General features: G+C 43.0%; 1 protein-coding gene across 2 annotated transcripts; it reads right to left on the bottom strand.

Moving 5' to 3' along the window:
- Nucleotides 1-11,599: 11,599 nt before the first annotated feature.
- Nucleotides 11,600-14,165, bottom strand: LOC114867039 (beta-1,3-galactosyl-O-glycosyl-glycoprotein beta-1,6-N-acetylglucosaminyltransferase 4-like). Of its 2 annotated transcripts, XM_029169338.3 has the most exons (3): nucleotides 13,491-14,165; nucleotides 13,321-13,383; nucleotides 11,600-13,220 (listed from the first exon to the last, which is right to left on the bottom strand). In XM_029169338.3, the coding sequence occupies exon 3, from the start codon at nucleotides 13,217-13,219 to the stop codon at nucleotides 11,915-11,917; it is 1,305 nt and encodes a 434-aa protein (XP_029025171.1). In that variant the 5' UTR covers nucleotide 13,220; nucleotides 13,321-13,383; nucleotides 13,491-14,165; the 3' UTR covers nucleotides 11,600-11,914. The 2 variants fall into 2 exon arrangements, with proteins under 2 accessions (XP_029025171.1, XP_029025170.1); XM_029169337.3 differs by lacking the exon at nucleotides 13,321-13,383 and having other exon boundaries at nucleotides 13,491-14,164.
- Nucleotides 14,166-19,275: the final 5,110 nt, after the last annotated feature.

Here is a 19,275-nt window from a genome sequence, read left to right as displayed (position 1 = left end):
CAAAGCAAAAGAAAGGTTATTCATTAGATTAGAAATTAATTCATGATTAGACATCAGTATTGTATATAGGATTAAACCTTGAAACAGTCCAGGGCATCTGCTAACTGCAAATTATTTCCTTTCTTTCCTTCAGCTTCTCAAGACACTGAATAGCAATATGGTCCACATCGTTGTTGTTAACTTGATAGCGATAACCAGTCATCATCATACTCAAACATGGAAAAAATTATTAAATACCAAAAACAGACCAAACACTGAGGGAGAAGTAATTCAGTTACCCGGGAATTTCATTACAACAGATTTAGAAAAAAGCATATCTGTTTATCTTAAACTGAGGTGGCCTGTATGTCTCCAACAAATTAGAACCATTCTGCTTCTTTAGTTCTGACACCAGCTTTCTCTTCCTCTGAGACACAGAAGTCATTGTAACCTCTGACCTTTCGGTATAATGAGCAGTTTGAGGTGAGTTTGATAGTCAAAGATTTATACACCTCTTCTGAGTCCATATCATATATGGCTGAGCAGTCAATATTGTATTTTTGAACCATCCTACAATCAAGAAAAGGAGCTGGGGGATGTAAACGTTCAGGGATGTCTTTGTATTTGACACAGATTAGCAGAAAAACACAAAAAGTCAACACAGAAAAAAGGAACCTGAAAATCTGTTTTTTTCCAATATCCAATCAGAGACAAACCTTTACTTTGCATTCTGGGGTGAGAGAAGTGATTTTAAGTATTAAATTTACATAAAAATCAAAAGTGTAATAAATTGTATGATTATCAACACTAAACTCACTTCACTCACAGTTTTGTGCAGTGTCCAGATCCTGCTTAAATTATTTAATCATGTCACAATCTAGGGGTTGTTTAAATGAGGATGCATTTAAATTAAACCTGTTTTGACTTGACTTTTATGTTTTTGGGAAAAATGAGTAACTTGCCTTTTGTCAGAAGAAACAGTAAGCGCCCGTTCTTCTTTCAATTCAACTATTTTAAGCACTTTTACTCCAAATGAGTAGCAAATACTAGTACAGGATCCTGATGCGTAAAAGAGACAAAGATACAATACATTCCAGAAGCTACAAAGCAGGTTTGAATGACGCACAATTATAATCCTTAAAATTAAATTTAGACGCCACCTCCCTTATTAACTGGCATGTACTGTAGTCAAACCCTGTTCAGAAAGACTCCCCAACCCACAGAGAGGTTTAGTGACTTTTTTTGTAGGACTTCCCACAGATAAGTCAAGAGACTGAGACACTTCAGCTAAAATCCTGTGAACTGGGGGGCCAATGAAATGGGGCCGTTACCCCCACGACAAGGGGGGTAACAACATTTTTTTTTTGTTCTGTCCAGCAGTTTAACAAGCAGCATAATTTACCCTGAATGCCATATTGTGATGGACAGCTTTGCTTTAACAAGAGGAGTATATATAAAATATATATACTCTTCTTGATTTATGGTTTATTTTGCTAATCCAAAATATGTGTGATGTTGGTGGACAGGTTAAGTCGGTTCTGCTTTATGGTGTGTATGCTGGAGAGGGGGGGGGGGGGGGGGGGGGGGGGGGGGGGGGGGTAAGGGGTGCAACCAGCTGCTGAAACCAAGCAAATCTGTTAAGTAAACAATCGGAGCAAAAAAAAAAAAGAAGCAGGGATGTACCTTAGGCTAACACATTCATAACTAAACAACTGTTGTACTGTGGTTTACCTTGGAGATTAATACTAATACCAATAATAGTGTTAAGGTATGTGCACATACTCATACAAACATATACATACACATGTGCATTGTTATACATATCCCATACTACTTAATAAAAGTAAATAGACTAATAGAACTACTAATAGAATAAATATATAAATAATAAATATATAAATAATAATAGAATAAAAGTCATGACATAGAACACCACAATTTCCATATTTACACATTATTGATATTGGTAGTGATAAGTATCAGTAATACTTACAGTTGGATTTGGCAAGTGTCCCACTACAAGGTTAGTAAGGCTGTAGCTTGATATTATTTACCCAAAGGGTGAGGCAGACGTTGGTGCATGAACAATGCCACTTGTGGAAGCCAGGGTGATGTGAGGGGCTCGGCCACTATGCCCATCCAGTAAGCAGAGGAAGGAATCCTAGCAGCCAGGGAGCCCACACACCTTCAGTTCCAGGAGGGCAGGTGTTACGACCCAAACCGCCCACACAGAGCCCCCCAGGCAGAGCTGCAGCAGCCACAGAGACAGGTCAGAGTGGGCCACCGGGGGTCAACGCTGTCCGCTCCATGAGAACCAGGGGCAAACACTCCCCCCGGCGAGAGGGTCGGCCTGAAAGAGTAGAGCCCGAGGACCCACGGTCCGTAGGGAGCCCGCCAGGAGATGCCCCCGCACCCAGAGTGGGGCCCGCCCCCAGTCCACCACCCCTACACGAGCGGGGGGGGGGCGACCCCATCGGCCCGACCTCATCCCCTGGCACCACACCGGCCTGCAGCACAAGGCCAGCAATTGGTGGGGGTCAGCAGAAAAGAGACCACCCAGGCAGACGATCAACATACCCCGGGCGGAAAACCGGACCCCCCACACTTCAACCGCACCACACGCATACAAACTCACACAAACACAGACGCATACACCCACCCACGTGTACAACACACATCATCACATCAACACACACACACACCATAAACTCTCTCACAACAAACTAGTCAATCATATGACAAAAGACTGAATGGGTGTAAAGAACCATCCCCAAGAAGGACACAACCTGTAGTATCTACAAACGCTTATGCTGCAGACTCAACTTTCAGACAACCTCTCCTGAGTCACGAGAACCAGATATATTTGTGAAGTGATTAACAAGAAAATTGCAAAAGATTGCGGTCAAATCAAGGCTTTGTTAACATAATGTTGTATGGTTGAATTCAGTGTCTGTTTAGAAAGTGGTCAAATGAATCTGTAAATATAACCCAGCAGAGCTCAATCAAGTTAAACTGAGGCAGAAACAAGCAAGCAACATTACGACATGTATGTACACGTACAACATGCTGGATGTTGCCTAAAAACTTCACAGCACAACACCTTGATTATATGGGTGGTGTGAACAATTCACAATATCTATTCATCAATCATTTTTTTACAATGATGCCTCTTACAGATAGAGCGGTTCGTTTTCGCTGATTTCAGTCGACTATCGGCGCTGATCACGCACTCATCACACTCATGAGCGGATGGTCAGCAGCCCCCCTCCTTGGTCTATCTGGGGAAGGTGTTAAAAATGTTAATGAGGCCACCCCCATTTTTAGCACCAAAGGCGCAATTACAGGGTAAAACCAAAACGTGGAGCTTTCGTATCTAACCTGTATAGTTAGGGTTAAATACCAGTATAGGCACAGTTCTGAGACATAGTGTGACATTCAGCCTCCACGCCGCTAGAGGCGCTCTTGGGACTTTTTGGTGTGGGTCTGAGTTTTTAATTTCCTGTGTAATTAGTTGACCCACCTGTTTTGGTTTGTATATAAGGGATGTCTTTTGTTTCACACATTGCTGGTGTGTACTCTCGGTGTAGCTGGATGCTACCCCATTGTTACATTGAGGAGAGCCGTGATGCAATGGAGTTTTGGTTTTTCTTATGTCCTGTCTCACCACGTATGTTTTGTGAGTGTCTTATGTTTCATGTTTAGGTCTTATGTTTCAGGTTTAGGATTTTTGCCCGTAGTGTACGGAGCGTTTAGTTTTAGATAGTGAATTAGGTTGTTTATCGTTTTCCTGCAATGCAGTGATTTTTAGTTCTTCCTTTGTGTTGAACTGAGTCCTGCGGTGCAGTGAGTTTTTTGTTATATTTAAATAAACCGTTAATGTCAATTGTACCCTCTGTGTTGGGTCGTGCATTTGGGGTCTTCCCTCTCCTGTGTTCCCTGCGACCTGGTCTGCCGGTTGCGGCCAGGTGTCTGTGTGAGGGATTACACAGAGCTGTGTGCTGGAAGCACGTCGGCCGTGGTGCCTGAAGCCTCCGCTCAGTGTGAGCGTGTTCTCCTCCCGGCTCCGTGAGAGCCGTAGTTCTCCCCGCTTGGAGCGGGTGCTGTCACTACCTCTCTTCACCGCATTCCCTCTCCTGCCCCAGGGTTCCGTCAAACCCCGCCGGTTCGGAACCGACGGGGCGAGTTCGTAACACATAGATCTGATAATATCAGTTCTACACTGTTTGCTAGGGCAGATAGACAAACAGACACACAGACAATAGTCTGTCTAAAACGTCAATTAAAAGATTCAACTCTGACTTCATGTCAGAGTTGAATGTTGTACTTACTTTATTTAATCATAGATAAGCATTGGCAGCATTTTCGCTGCCAATGCTGGCATGCTGCCACAGCTGCCAAAACACCTTCTGGCGGTTTATCAGTTACTGAAGGGAGTGGACAAGAAATAAAAGACGGCTTCTGAAATACGGAACGCGTTTGCAGGGGGAAGTGATTTTGAGATACGAGGGACCAGGGTCTTAGAGGGGCCTGACGGTGAGGGAGCAAAGTCTAAGGCAGAAAACCGCCGGGACTCTGAAAGATGGGTTCGGGGCGATCTAAGTCTCCACCACCAGACTGCAGCATTACAAAATTAATCAGACGTAAATATGGTGATGAGTGCGTGTCATGTCCTCACGACTGGACAAAACATTATGGGTTTTAAGAAGGTGGATCACTCAGTGTGAAGGACATACGCCCTTTAAAAGAAAAATTAGAAAAAAAGGAGAAACAACTCCGTAAAAGTAGAACGATCAAAGTCAAAACTTTAGAGGAAATAGAATTAAACAACAGATGCCTTGAAATTTGGGTTAAAGAATCAGAACGCAGGGAAAGACTGAAATGCCAAAAAGAGTTAGGAGGGAGAAAGGACGAGAGTGGTGACGTAGCTGGCAGAAAAGATAACAACTCTGTGAAAGCTTGCACACCGCCACCATACACACATACACACACACAACATGATGAGAAACAGAGCGCTCCCACTGTTTCTGCTTTGTATCCTTATGCAGAGCTGAGCGCGATCAAGGTGAATCTCGACCTGGACTCCTACGTCAGCAGGACAGCCGGACCAACAGCAACAGCCTGATCAACGACAACAGCCTGTACCACTGCAGCAGCCTGGCCCATACCAACAGCCTGGCCAACCTCTGTCATCAGGAGCTGCAACATCGGCTGCAGAGCAGTCAGAGCATGTGAAGGACAGTGTAAATGCCACACCAACTCCTGGATTAGAGGCACAGGCGTTCTGGGCCAATTCACCTATTGGCTTCATTCCTACATCATCCACTGCCACAAGCTGTGCCCATGCATCGACTGCCACTACGAGTGCTGCTTCTGCAACTACCAGCGTTCGTACCCTGAGGAGCAACACACCAGTAGCTCCAGAAATCAGCTAGCCCATGGTGGAAGTGGCCGGCCCTGAAGGAAGCATGTTAGTGCACAGACCATGGACTAGCGCTGACATAGCTGACTTTGCTCACACTCTTCCAGACATCACTGTATCAGGAAAGACATTCGGTGCCAACCTTCTGGCTTTCTGCTAGGAGTACAGACCCACTGGAGCTTAGATTCGTCGCATCCTGGCCAAACGTCTTGCACCCTGTGAATACCAAAAGCTGGCTAGACAATTGCCTGATGTGACACTTGCTCTCAAACACAAAGACTGAACAAACAACTTAAATGATGGATTCGTTGCCGCAGTGAGGACGCTTGTCACCCACCTCGAAACTGCGTTCCCCCAGAAAGTCTGTATGATTAAAGTCACCACATGCCAGAGGAATCAGTTGATGACTTTGTTCACCGCCTCACCACCGCATACAGCACACATGGAGGACCTCAACCTCCCCCTGAAGGAGTGGGAGGACTCATCTGTTCAACATACAAGAGTCACCTGTGTGAACTGGTGATGAAAGGTTTACTCCCTGAAGTTTTTGACGCCGTGAAGCAGTCATACATCGGATGGAAAGAAGAAGCGCGTCTGTCTGACCTCACAAGACACGCACGCCATGCTTATGACACTCTCCAGCAGAAGAAGATGGCAAAGAAGGAAAAACAACAGAGCGAACTGTATCTGCCATCCTTGGAGATGTTCTCTGCAATGCATAACAACAACAGAGGAGTGGGCGAGGAAGAAGAGACTTCAGACGGAATTGGCCCAACAGAGACACAGGAGGCGCATCTGGAGATCTAGGAAACGCTTGCCACATCTGCGGTGAGATGGGACACTGGAGGAAGTACTGCCCCTGGCTACGTCAGGTTCCACCCTCCCGGGCACTCTCGTCAGACTGACTAGAGGAGGAGCCCAGCGAAGGTTTCCGTTCACACGATGACGTAGACGGTACCGCACAGACACACACACACACGCTCACACTTAATACATGCTCAATTGATTCAAATTCATGCTTATCTGCTTGCAATGAAGACTTGCTTTCTGCTCAAAACATCCCACAGAGTGATTTTGAAAAGAATAACAAACAGCTAAATGACAACTGCTGCATGACTTTACAGTCAAATGGTTTCAAACAATTTCCTGAGTTTGCTCTGACGGTTCAAGGTGAACGTATGGTGTTTTTAGTAGATTCAGGAGCAACAAATTCAGTAATAAAATCTTCCATGTTTTCCAATCCACCTAAAATGAGTGGGCGATTTGTGCACACTATAGGTTCGTCTGGCCAGACAATAAAAGAAAAACTTTCTGTTCCTCTGTCTTGCACAACATCAGACTGCAAGACACTCAAACATTCATTTTTGCTTTCAAACTTATGCCCAGTTAATCTATTAGGAAGAGATCTCATGTGTAGTTTAGGTATTTCCCTGATTTCCACTCCGGAGGGAGTGCAGGTCACAACCACGGACAATGTAAATAATTTTTCTTTTGTTTGTGTTAATTTCAGCTCAGAGCCGCTGCTCTACTCTTATCAGTGGCTGCTGAAGGGAGAGGCTGTAACTGAGGCCCTTATACAGGCTGCTCGACAGCTTGTTTCCTCACAGAATACGACCTTTAGAGACGCATCTGACCTGTCTTGTACAGCACATGTGTCCACTGGTCCTGATGAGAATTTTGAAAAATCATGGTTACGCACACATGCGGACAAACTGACCTCAACCTCTCTATTCTGGGATGAACATAAGTCTGCGCTTGCGATTTCTCTCACTAACGAACAAGAGAGATGTGTTGATGCTTATTCTACAGATCCACACGTCCTTCTGTCAAAACATGACGGAGACAGATGGCAGGACTTGGGTCCTATCGTGGACAGATGTCAACGGGAAGGAGACTGGCAAACGACTTCCGACCCGAATGTGATGTATTCACCTACTTTGCATACTTACAAAAAACTTTTTCAGTCTAACTTTCTTGCGCAGCGTACAGTGCACTTGGTACCTCAACATTCCACACACACTCCACACCACGTGTTTTTGTCAGAGGACGCTCTGACGCAGTATCCAGCCTTACAGGAAGTTCCAGCTTCCCTGTGGGCCACACACAAATATAATGTAGGTTTGATCAAAGGGTGTGACCCAGTGGTCATCACGCCAAAATCTGACCACAGACCATGCAAACAGCAATACCCTTTAAAGAGAGAAGCAATTGAAGGAATAACACCAGTGTTTAACTCTCTGTTGAAAGCAGGAGTCATCGTCCCATGTGACAACTCTCCAGTGAGGACTCCACTCTTCCCAGTTAAGAAAATCAGAGACAAAGGACAGCCAACATGTTACAAACAGAAGGGAGGTTTGTCCAGGATCTGCAGGCAGTAAATGCAGCGGTCCAACCACGCGCGCCTACGGTACCGAACCCCTACACCATTCTTTCTCAGGTTCCGCCCAAGGCAAAAAAATTTTCAGTAGTCGACTTGGCCAATGCTTTTTTCAGCGTGCCGGTCCACAAAGACAGTCAATTTTGGTTTGCTTTTGAATTTAATGGAAAGTCATACACCTTTACCAGACTGTGCCAGGGGTATTCAGAAAGCCCTACAATCTACAATATGGCACTGAAAGACAGCCTGGATGATCTTGTCTTGTCCCCAGGCACCGCCCTGCTGCAGTACGTTGACGACCTGATGATCTGCAGTGAGGATCAGGAAACTTGCACAGCAAACACGATCAAGCTGCTGCAACACCTGCATGCTGCAGGCCACAAAGCAAGTCTGTCCAAATTACAGAAATTGTTCAGACTGAGGTTACCTTCCTAGGTCATATTACCGCTGAAGGGAAATCCATTTTACCTAAAAAAAACTAAAGCTATTCAGACCCTGCCTAAACCGTGCACATACAAACAGCTTATGTCCTTTTTAAGTATGTGCTCTTATTGCAGGAATTTCATTCCTAACTGCGCCGTCTTGGAGGCTCCGCTTAGAGCTCTGATGCAGACGTCTTCTGCATCCACCACCCGCCTCATGTGGACATCTGAGGCTGAACAGGCGTTCACCGACCTCAAACTAGCTCTTCAGTCGACTCCTACTTTGGGTCTGCCTGACCCTACGCGACCTTTCACTCAAACAGTGGATGAGAAATCAGGTTGTATGACCTCTGTCCTTCTACAGGATCACGGAGGGCCTATTTCTTTGCTAAGCTTGACCCAGTCGCTGCGGGGCTCCCACGATGCCTCCGAGCAGTGGCTGCGGCAGAGAAAGCCGTGCTGGCATCACGTGACAATGTTGGCTATTCTGATGTCACCCTGCTGGTTCCTCATGCCGTGTCTTTGATCCTCTTGGAACAAAAAAACATCACATCTTTCTACAGCTCTACGATGGCTTAGATACAACACCATCTTACTGGAAATGCCAAACATCACTGTCAAAAGGTGCAATGTGCTTAACCCAGCCACTTTGTTTCCAGGCCCTGACGATGGCGAGCCTCACAACTGTGTTTCGGTCTTGAACCAGGTCTGCACTCCGCGCCCAGATCTGTCGGAGGTGCCAATTCCTAACTGTGACCTCGTTCTCTTTGTTGATGGCTCCGCCTCTAGACACCCTGCTTCGGGCCACTGTCAGGTTGGATATGCAGTCTGCACCTCTCATACTGTTTTACAGTCTGGCGCTTTGCCAGGACATTACTCTGCTCAGGCTGCGGAGTTGATCGCACTGATCGAAGCCTGTAAATTGGCTGAAGGGAAGTCTGTTACCATCTACACAGACTCCAGATACGCTTTTGGCGTCACACATGACTTTGGTGCTCTGTTTAAACACAGCAAGTTTTTGAAATCTGATGGCAAACCTATCTTGCATCATGATAAGGTTGCTGATCTGCTTGACGCAATTCTGTTACCAGCTGCAATTGCTGTATGTAAGTGCCCTGCACACACTGGGGGCGCTGATCCCATCTCTGCTGGAAACGCGCGCGCTGATGCTGCTGCAAAGACAGCTGCCCGACTTCCCCTTCCCTTTGTTACCTGCCTCTTATCCTCCACCTCTACCCAACCTCCCTCTCCTCCCTCTGCTCTCCCTGATCTTCAGACATTCTCTACCCCACAGGAACGCAAGCTCTGGCTGACGAATGGCGCCACCAGTAGCCATGGCATTTGGTATGGGCCCGACGGCAAACCTTGCCTACCTAAACACTTTTTCCCTCATTTCGCGAAGTTGACACATGGATTAGACCATGTATCAATCTTACAAAACATTGGTACACTAAGGTATTTTCAATCTATGCGCAAAAATACTGTGAAGCATGTATGACATGCGCCCAACACAACCCAGGTAAGACGACTGCCAAACCACTGGCAGCTCACCCACCACCGGAACAGGTGTTTGACCATTTAATGTTGGACTTCATCAAACTAACGCCAGCAGAAGGTAAAAAGTATTGTTTAGTGATTGTTGATATGTGGTCAAAATGGGTGGAGGCCCTTCCAGCTAAACTTGCTAACAGCCATGCAGTTACCAAAGCCTTGCAGACAGAAATAAATCCCAGATGGGGGATTCCATCTAAAATCAGCAGTGACAACGGCTCACACTTTGCGAACCAAGCCCTTGAGGAAGTGGGAAAGTTTCTGAACATTGACATCAGAAAGTACTGCTCTTACCACCCTCAAAGCGGAGGGGCGGTAGAGAGAGAGAATGGCACTTTGAAAAACGAACTGGCCAAATGCTGCTCAGAGACTGGTCTCAAGTGGACTCAGGCTCTTATACATGAGAATGAGGAGAAGGATGAGAACAAACCTCAGCCCGTATGAGATCCTATTTGGTAGACCTCCCATGATGGGACTCCACCCTGAGACCGAGACTAGGATTTTACCACCTCGGTTGCATACACACCCCAAAGCAAAAACTCAACCTGTCCACCAACACAGCGACATCACACATATTTAGGATGGACTAAATAAAACATGAAATAAACCATTAATATAACTATAATATATATATATATATATATATATATATATATATATATATATATATAATATATATATATATATATATAGACAGAGACAGATAGACAGGAATCTCCCTGGACAATGATGTTTGCAGATGACGTTGTGATCTGCAGTGAGTAGAGAGAAGGTGGAGGAACAGCTGGAAAGATGGAGGTTCCCTCTAGAAGGAAGACAGAATACATGTGTCTAAATGTGAAGGAGCAAGTACCTTGAGTACAGGTATTCAAGGTACTCTGTAGAAGAGTGAGGTTACAGGGGGCTGAGGTCAGGAAGGTGCAGGAATTTAAGTACTTGGTGTCAGCATTTCAATATGATGGGGTTTGGAAAAGAAGCAAAGAGGCGAGTGCGAGTGTTGGAGTGAGTGGAGGAAAGTCTCAGGAGTGTGAGAGAAGACTCAAAGAAAAGGTGATGGACAGTGGTGAGACCAGCTCTGCTCTATGGGTTAGCGACGGTAGCAGTGAGGAAGAGACAAGAGGCTGAGACGGAGAGATGAAGATGTTGAGTGAGAAGGATAGACCGGATTAGAAACAGGCATGTCAGAGGGACGGCTCATGTTGCCTGTGGTAGCTACAAAGAGGCCAAACTGAGATGGTTTCGACATGTGCAGAGGAGAGGTAGTGAATATATTGGTAGAAGGATGGAGCTGCCAGGCAAGAGGATGACCTACTATTTTAAAAGAACAAACCCCAGATTAGTTATTTATGAAACATTTCATGACATGTTTTCATTAAGTTGTAAATTTGTTTAAAAAAAGAAAAATAGAAAGAACCCATCCATCCATTTTCTTAACCGCTTACTCCCTAATGCGGGGTCACGGGGGTGCTGGAGCCTATCCCAGCTGGCTGCGGGCGAGAGGCAGGGTACATCCTGGACGGGTCGCCAGTCCATCGCAGGGCATAGACAGACAACCTTTCACTCACACACTCACACCTACGGGCAATGGAGAGAAGCAAATCAACCTAATGCACGTCTTTGGACTGTGGGAGGAGAACCCGGAGAGAACCCACACAAACTCCACACAGAAAGGCACCAGGGTCGCCTCCGGGAATCGAACCCAGAACCTTCTTGCTGTGAGGCGACAGTGCTACCCACCGCACCATCGTGCCGCCAAAAATAGAAAGAATGTGAATGTAAAATAAAGAAATGCTGTTATTGACAAGTAATATTTTTATGTGTGCATAATGTAAAAGGAGCAACCCATCTCTGTAAGCTTCATTTAGCTTTAATGATACAGTGTGTATCTTACATCTGAACCTTTCACAGATAAACCTGTCTGACCTGCTTATTACAATAGATGGCCTTTGTGTCTACACCCATGTCCCAGAACTCTTTCATAATTAAAGGTTATTCATACTGATCAAATATTTACCATGCCAGGTGTCAAATGACAGGACGAGTAAAACCAAAAGCAAATGTACACACAGCACTGAAACATTGAACCGAAGACGTAATTTTCAAACTATACCGTATGAGATGATAAAACCAAATGTCTTAATATCAGCCAGAACTGAACATTTGTGATCAGCCTTTGAAACAGTCCGGAGATGCTATTGAATAAAAAAGATTTTTTCTTTCCGACAAATTCTCCTCAAGACACTGAACAGCAATGGGATCCACATTGGTGTCAAACTTATTAGCGAACCAGCTACCATAGTTGAGTAACCAATGAATGTCTCCTGCACCATAAACACAAACAGCACGTACGTATATTCCTGTGCATGGAGCGTAATAGCTGCCCTCCAGTTGCGACCACTTCACCAGCCTGGTCCTGCTCATCAGGTCGGTGATGTCAGGGTGAGATCTGGGCACCTCTCCAGGTACGCCGGGCAGTCGGACAATGGTGGCCCAGAAGTGTTCATCTGGGGAGTAGGTGTCCTCTGACCAAGCCAGTAAGTCTTTGACCACAACTGAGGAATCTATGTACAAAACAAAGTCTCGTGACAGGACAAAATAGGCGCTGCCAGTGAACATCTCTATGTTGTGTGGTGGTGGGGCTTTTCTTTTACTTGTTTGCACTGCTGTTTTTTTATATTCAAAGTAAGCATCTCTCACCTCGTAGTGAAAAGCATATCTGTTTTTCATATACTGAGGTGGCCTGTATGTGTGCACCATATTAGAACCATTTAGCTTCTTTAGTTCTGACACCAGCTCATTGTTGGGTCTGAGGGGGAAATCTTGACCACACAGGTTGATGACGTACTTCCACTTCACTTCTGATGACAAAAGGTCAGTCAGACAGTTCAAATCGGCTTTTAACCGAGTGAAACCTGCATAAATGACGTCCTCCAGCTTGGAGGCGATGAAGACGTTGGGCAAACAGTGAGCCAGACCTTCCATAGCTGCAACGAACTGAGCTGGAGACTTCAGATCGTAGTGGATGCAGTAGATGTTACTGGGTGAGTACGTCGCTCTGATCAGTCTCTCCACCATCCATGGATATTTATGTACAACCAGAGAGTAAGCGATGGGAAAGTCCTTCTCTTCCTCTGAGACACAGACGTCATCAAAACCTCTGACCTTTCGGAATAATGAGCAGTTGGAGGTGAGTCTGAGCAGATTTTCATCGTTGTCCTTCACAATGTGTTTTTGTCTGATGATCAGAGATTTATACACCTCCACTGGATCCAGGTCATATATGGCTGAGCAGTCAATACTGTATTTTTGAACAGTCTTAACATCAAGTAAAGGAGGTGGAGGATGTAAACCTCGAGGGACGTCTCTGTACTTGACACAGATTAGCAGCAAAAGACAAAAAGCAAGCACAGGAAGGATGAACCTGCAAATCTGCCTTCTTCCCATCTGCAGAGACAAACCTTTACTTTTCATTCTGGGATGAGAGAGGAAAAAACAAAACCATTAGTTTTATCTACGAAATTAACCTAGAAACCAAATGTGTAATAAACTGTATAATTATCAACTATACATACATATACTCATTTAGTTCCGTACTCAGGGTCTAGTTGTCAGTAAGTGCATTTAATCATCTCAGACTGTAGAAATGAGGTAAATCTAAGTGAGTATTTAGGTGAAAAATGTTCTGACTTGAGAAAACTACATGATGAATGTTTTATGCCTGCCAGAAAAATGAGCAACTTACCTTTGTTAGAAGAAACACTAGGTGTTCATTTTACTTCCAATTCCACTATTTTAATTAAACACTTTATTCCGGCGTACCAACTGACACTAGTGAAGGAGCCTACTGCGTAACAGATTCAAAGATAATACTTTCCTGAAGCGACAAAGCAGGTTTGGATGACGCACAATTAAATGTGGTCTGTCCAATTTCTTCCACACACAGTTGGTACCAGCCTCCTCTCAGTTCACTTGTGATATATTCAAAACCTGTTTAGGTGTAGCATTATAAAAAAAATGCTGCAGGGGTAATCGAGGAGATGAGCTTAGGTATTATGTTCAATAACATTATGTTCTAGTCTTGAAAATAGAAAGTTCTGTGGTTTAAAAAGATAAGCATGAAACATCAGAACTCCTCGCTATGACACTAGTCAATCATTCATTATATTTTTAGATACCCTTATTACCATATAATAATAGAGGTTGATGCCCAGTCACGTCTGACACAATACAATGTGTTCATTCCTGGAATGTGTTTGTGTGTGAACGGGTCTAATAGGCTAAGGTAGAAAACTTGCCCAGCTTCAGCAGATAAAGGCAAGAAGGTCTTTGAGAAAGGTGGTGGTCCATGCTGACCCCTCTCATGTCCTCAGCTGTCCTCTATAGTAACGTTATCAAACTCAAATATCAAGCGGCAATGAAAAAAATAAAAAAAATAATCTATTTCTTGTATTAAATAATTAAATAAAAGCTTAATCAATTGCATTTCATGTTGTCATGGTTTTGGTAGTCTAATTTATTTTGGATTTGCCTATTCATGTGCTATTTGGTCATGTAATTTGAAAATATGTTTTACATTAAAACATAACATTAAAAACTGTCCTTTAAATAGCCAGTTTTATTAATTAAAAGTTTCCTATAAGCTAAACCAGTTGCATTTTTTTGTCATGGTTGGGGGGTGTCAAATGTGAGAGAAAACAGCCTAATGGGTTTTATGATTCATGATTATAGTCGTTAGTGGTCTCAGAGAGGTAGTGTACAGTCAGTGGTTGTTGCACTTGGTGATTTATACTGTAAAGCAGTGCAAGAGAAGACATTATATATATAGAAACTATATAAACTTCTCCGATGAGTTGTAGATCTGCTAAGTGCTTTTCTACCACGAAGATACAGTACAACTGTCAAGACAAAACCATAATGATAGCACAATGTTAAAGCAGTTAAAGCAGTTAACCCAGTAAAGCCAGGTTAAGAAAAAACAGTTACAGAATATTTTATACTGTACATCCTAGTTTTTAATCTACAGCTCCATATAATCAGCATAATATAAAAAGGTGAATGAAATAAAACAGTGTCAGCATAGGTGGTTACATGAGCACACTGTCAAGTGATAGTGGTTAAACAGGTTTGGTAAAGCCAAACAGGAAATAAAAAGCAGCCAAAGGTTTAGTGGGGTCAAGGTTTTGTGGACGTGTCTTAGCCAATGTCTGCTTTTTAAATATTTATTCTTAAAACAGACACAGTGAATGAGTAAGGAAAAAGAACAATTACCACTGTATGTTTCTGGACTAAATGTCTCTGTTACAATGCTGTTTAAAGTAATACTGTGACATTATCTTGTAATGTCAAAGTGTCTTTGAATAAAAAAAGGTTTGTTTTTGGGCGTGATAGTCTGAGCACATGGTGCGAGAAGCAGTTCTGGTTGAACTGTGAACCAACAGGTTTAACTTAACTATCAGTATAACAACAAGTCAAAACCTGACAGCAAGAAATTTTAAAAATAGAGGAAAAATACATGAGGCCATTATGACATTTATTTAGGTAAGTTACTGTATGTCCATAGATGTAGCTAGTAGCTAGTGTTAAATGTTAGTAACTAGTTTGCCACCTTACCCAGCATCAGCTAAGCTGGACTTAACTGTCTGAAAGAATAAAAAACACCTGAAGAAGACGTGTGAAAAAGAAATACTGCTGCTGTGAAGGAGTTAATAGCTAGAACTGACCATTTTAGCATCATGACAGAAAGGACAAAAGCCTTCATTCAACAGGGTGAGTGATCCATTGTCTCTTCCTCTTTCTCTGCATCTACTCTCTGAACGACTCATGTACCAATTGTATGCTGTTGTGTGTTGCATGTTCACAATTTTCTGCAGGTGTTAGTCAGTCTGCTTAAGTTGTAAATGGTGAATTTATTTATTATAGAACTTTATTATTTATTATAGTGTTCAAGTGTTACTCAAACATAACTTAATAATAACATAACTTAATTATTTATAATAATTATTTATTATTTATTACTATTAATATTATTAATACAATATAAATAGTGTGTTTGTATTATGTATGTAGCATAGTAGTTAGTCTTTCTTCTGAAGGAGCTATAATAACTCATTTGTACAATACACTGGCTAAACAAGCAGTTAAATACCTGCTCAGAAGACACAGAGGAGCTAAAGGATTAAAGCAGAAAAACATACACACATGGACCAGTCAGAACTTTTGTCTTGTAGCATGATATCACACCATTCTTTGTCCCCAGTTCATGCCTCCTGGGAACATGTACTCATGTTTATTGGTCATATTGGCCCGGAGCATGTCCACATCACTTTCAAGGTCACTGGTGGTGAAAGCATGAGATGTACAATACAGTAGGATTTAGAACATTGTCTTAAGACACTGGTAAACAGTGTTTGTGTTGTACTAGTGAATGTGAATTAACACAGAAGAGTAGGTGTTTTAAATGCCACAGTAATAAGGGGGAAAGTGCCTGCAGAAGGTTTCCTGACTTGTGTAACTACAACATACAGTACAAGTCACTCAGTGTTCATGTTATGCCTGATCTTTCGTCATAAACTGACTGATCTTCCAACAGGTGAGAAAGGATAATAATTTAAGTGGTTAATTTCAAATGAGGTTCAAAAGAGGTTAAAACCAAATGTCTTCAAACTAGAACTGAAAATCTATGATCAACCCTTAAAACAGTTAAGAGATTCTACTGGTTTTCTTTTCTTTCTTCCAGCTTCTCCTCAAGAAACTGAACAATAGGCAAGACTGGTCAGACACCATCACGAGTTACTGGTCATTGCAGAGTCAATGTTGAGGTGGCTGTGCACTATTTTCAACAGTGGAAAATTCTTCTGCTGGGATTCTCCCTGTTGTGTAAAGGCAGAAGGATCCAGGGGTACAATAGTGGCGAGCCATCCAACACGACTGACTGTGATCTCAGATAAGTAGAAGGTTTGTTTTTCTTTCTTATATGCTCAAAGATGAGTTATCAATCTTTTATTTCAATAAAGTTCAATAACTATAAAAAATCACTTGTTTGGTGAGTTTTACTCTTAACAATTGCTGATACCCCTTTCTCCCACAGTGGGTTTAGGCTTCTGATCTACTGGTCCACGTGATAATTGGCATATTAAGAGATAATATACCTGTATCACCAAATATTGCCTTTAACAATGAGAGCTGAGGTGGGTTACATACACTCCTGTGTACGATGGGTAATAGCTGACCACTTCACCAGCCTAGTCTTGATTGTCAGGTCGGTCTTGTAAAAAAAAACACATTAAAGATAGTAACATAAAACTGAGTAGTGATCTTCAAATGATCAAATATGATGAAACCAAATGTCTTAAATCATGCAGAACTGAACATTGTCAACCTTTTAAACAGTCCATCGATGTTATGTACGAGACAAAGGGAGACTAGGCACTCAAACTAAAAACTAAGAACATGTAACAAATAACAAAACACACAGACTAGACCAACCTTGACTTAAGACGGGACAGGAACACAAGCACAACACTGGAGCAAACGAGCGCAATCCATGTAACATCAATGACGAACCAACAAAGCCTGAACTCAAACTAGGAATCTAAATAATAAACACAGGTGGAACTAATGACACTAATTACAACACAGGAAACAGCTATTGTAGGAGGTGAAATCAAACACAGCACTAAAACCAAAGCGCCCCTGGCAGGCCGGAGGAGCGAACCGTAACAGGAGATGCTACTGACTGAAGTTTTTTTTTCTTCTCCTCAAAACACTAACTAGTAATAGCATCCACATTGGTGTCAAACATGTTAGCGAACCAGTAGCCATAGTTAAGTAACGAGTCTCTGCTGATAAATGCAAACAGCACATAGATGTACTCATGTACACGATGGGTAATAGCTACCCTCCATGAAAGACCACTTCACCAGCCTGGTCTTGCTCATCAGGTCGGTGATGTCAGGGTGAGATCTGGGCACCTCTCCAGGTACACCGGGGAGTGGAACAATCATGGCCAAGTGTTCATCTAGGGAGTAGGTGTCCTCTGACCAAGCTAAAAAGTCTTTAATTGCAACTGAGCTGTTCATTAACACACAACAAAGTCTCGTGACAGGACCTATTAGGCATTGCCACTGAACATCTCAATGTTGTCTGGTTGTGGGGCCTTTTGTCATTCATTCTCATTTTTTTATTTATATTCTCATAGTGAGAACCATACCAGTCCTTCTTAAATTAAGGTGGCCTGTATCTACTGTATGCCCCATACCAGAACCATTTAGCTTGACCACACAAGTTGATGACATACTTCTACTATTCGGGGATGTCACTGTTATTGATGTAGATTATCAGCAAAACACAAAAAGTCATCCCAGGAATAATGAACCTGCAAATCTGCCTTTTTCCAATTTGCAGAGTCAAACCCTTTCATTATGGGATGAGAAAGAAAAACAAAATCGCAGATTTACCAGACTCATTCCTAAACTTTACACTCAGTTACTGTAGTTACATACAGTCGTAGCACTTCAAAGCGACGACCTTTTTTACCGCAGTACGTGCGCGTCGCCAGCGCACCACGGGTGCGTCCCCGACTAAGGATGTTATTAATCCTGTAGCAATCTGAAAAAAATCAGGGTGCTAGTCTCGTGTCAACCACCAGGTGGCGCTATTGTTTGTTGTCAATTGCCGAAGCTGCTGATGTTTTTACACAGTTTCCAGGCCAGCCGAGAGACCCAGTCCCACCTCCAGCCAATCCAATAGAATAATATAAGTATATTAACATAAAATATGAGAAAGAAAAAAAAATAGCAGATTTACTACATTCATACTTCAACTTTACACTCAGTAACTGTAGTTACATACTGTACACAGATACCCAGATGTCAATTACTGTATACTGTAGTATTGTCACAGTCCAGGTCTCATACTGCCATTTCCTGTTTTATTTTGTATCCATAGCCGGTCTTCTGTTCCACCATGTTTAAAGCTAACTTCACTTCCAGTCACATGATCCACTACCTGTTACCCATCAAGTAATCAAGTCTGTGTATTTAACTGCCAGTTCTTATAGCAGTCCACTGCCAGATAGTAACGTGTTTGTCACCACCTTCCAGCGTTATCCGGTACTCCTGATTATCCTGTAAGTTACCGAGCCTTTGAGAATACTCCTTGTCTGTACCGTCGCCTGCTGGATAGATCTGTTGTCAAATCTGCTCACGTTTTTGTACCTCGCCTTGCCTGTTCCTTACTTGTACCTCTGCTGACCATCCATCTGTGTACCGACCTTTGCCTGTGAACCCACCAAGAGATGACGATTAAACCTGATTCATCCATACTTGTCTGTGTTCGAGTTGTGCATGTGAGTCCATCATATCCGTGATTCCATGATCCATGAAGTATTTAATTACCTCTAATTACCTATTAGACTGTAGATGTAAAAATGAGGATGCATTTGGCTGAAAACTGTTTTGACTTGAGACATTAAAGTGATTACCTTACCTTTTGTTAGAAGACATCCTCGTTCTCCTTTTAATTGTAGT

This window comes from Betta splendens, chromosome 12, assembly GCF_900634795.4.
Source record: "Betta splendens chromosome 12, fBetSpl5.4, whole genome shotgun sequence".
In the NCBI taxonomy this organism is placed as follows: domain Eukaryota; kingdom Metazoa; phylum Chordata; class Actinopteri; order Anabantiformes; family Osphronemidae; genus Betta; species Betta splendens.
The sequence above is the reverse complement of the archived record's forward strand: the minus strand, read 5'-3'. Positions and strand labels throughout refer to the sequence as shown.

Excerpts from the sequence above, each read along its gene's own strand:
- LOC114867039 (XM_029169338.3), bottom strand. The coding sequence starts at position 13,219 with ATGAAAAGTAAAGGTTTGTCTCTGCAGATGGGAAGAAGGCAGATTTGC.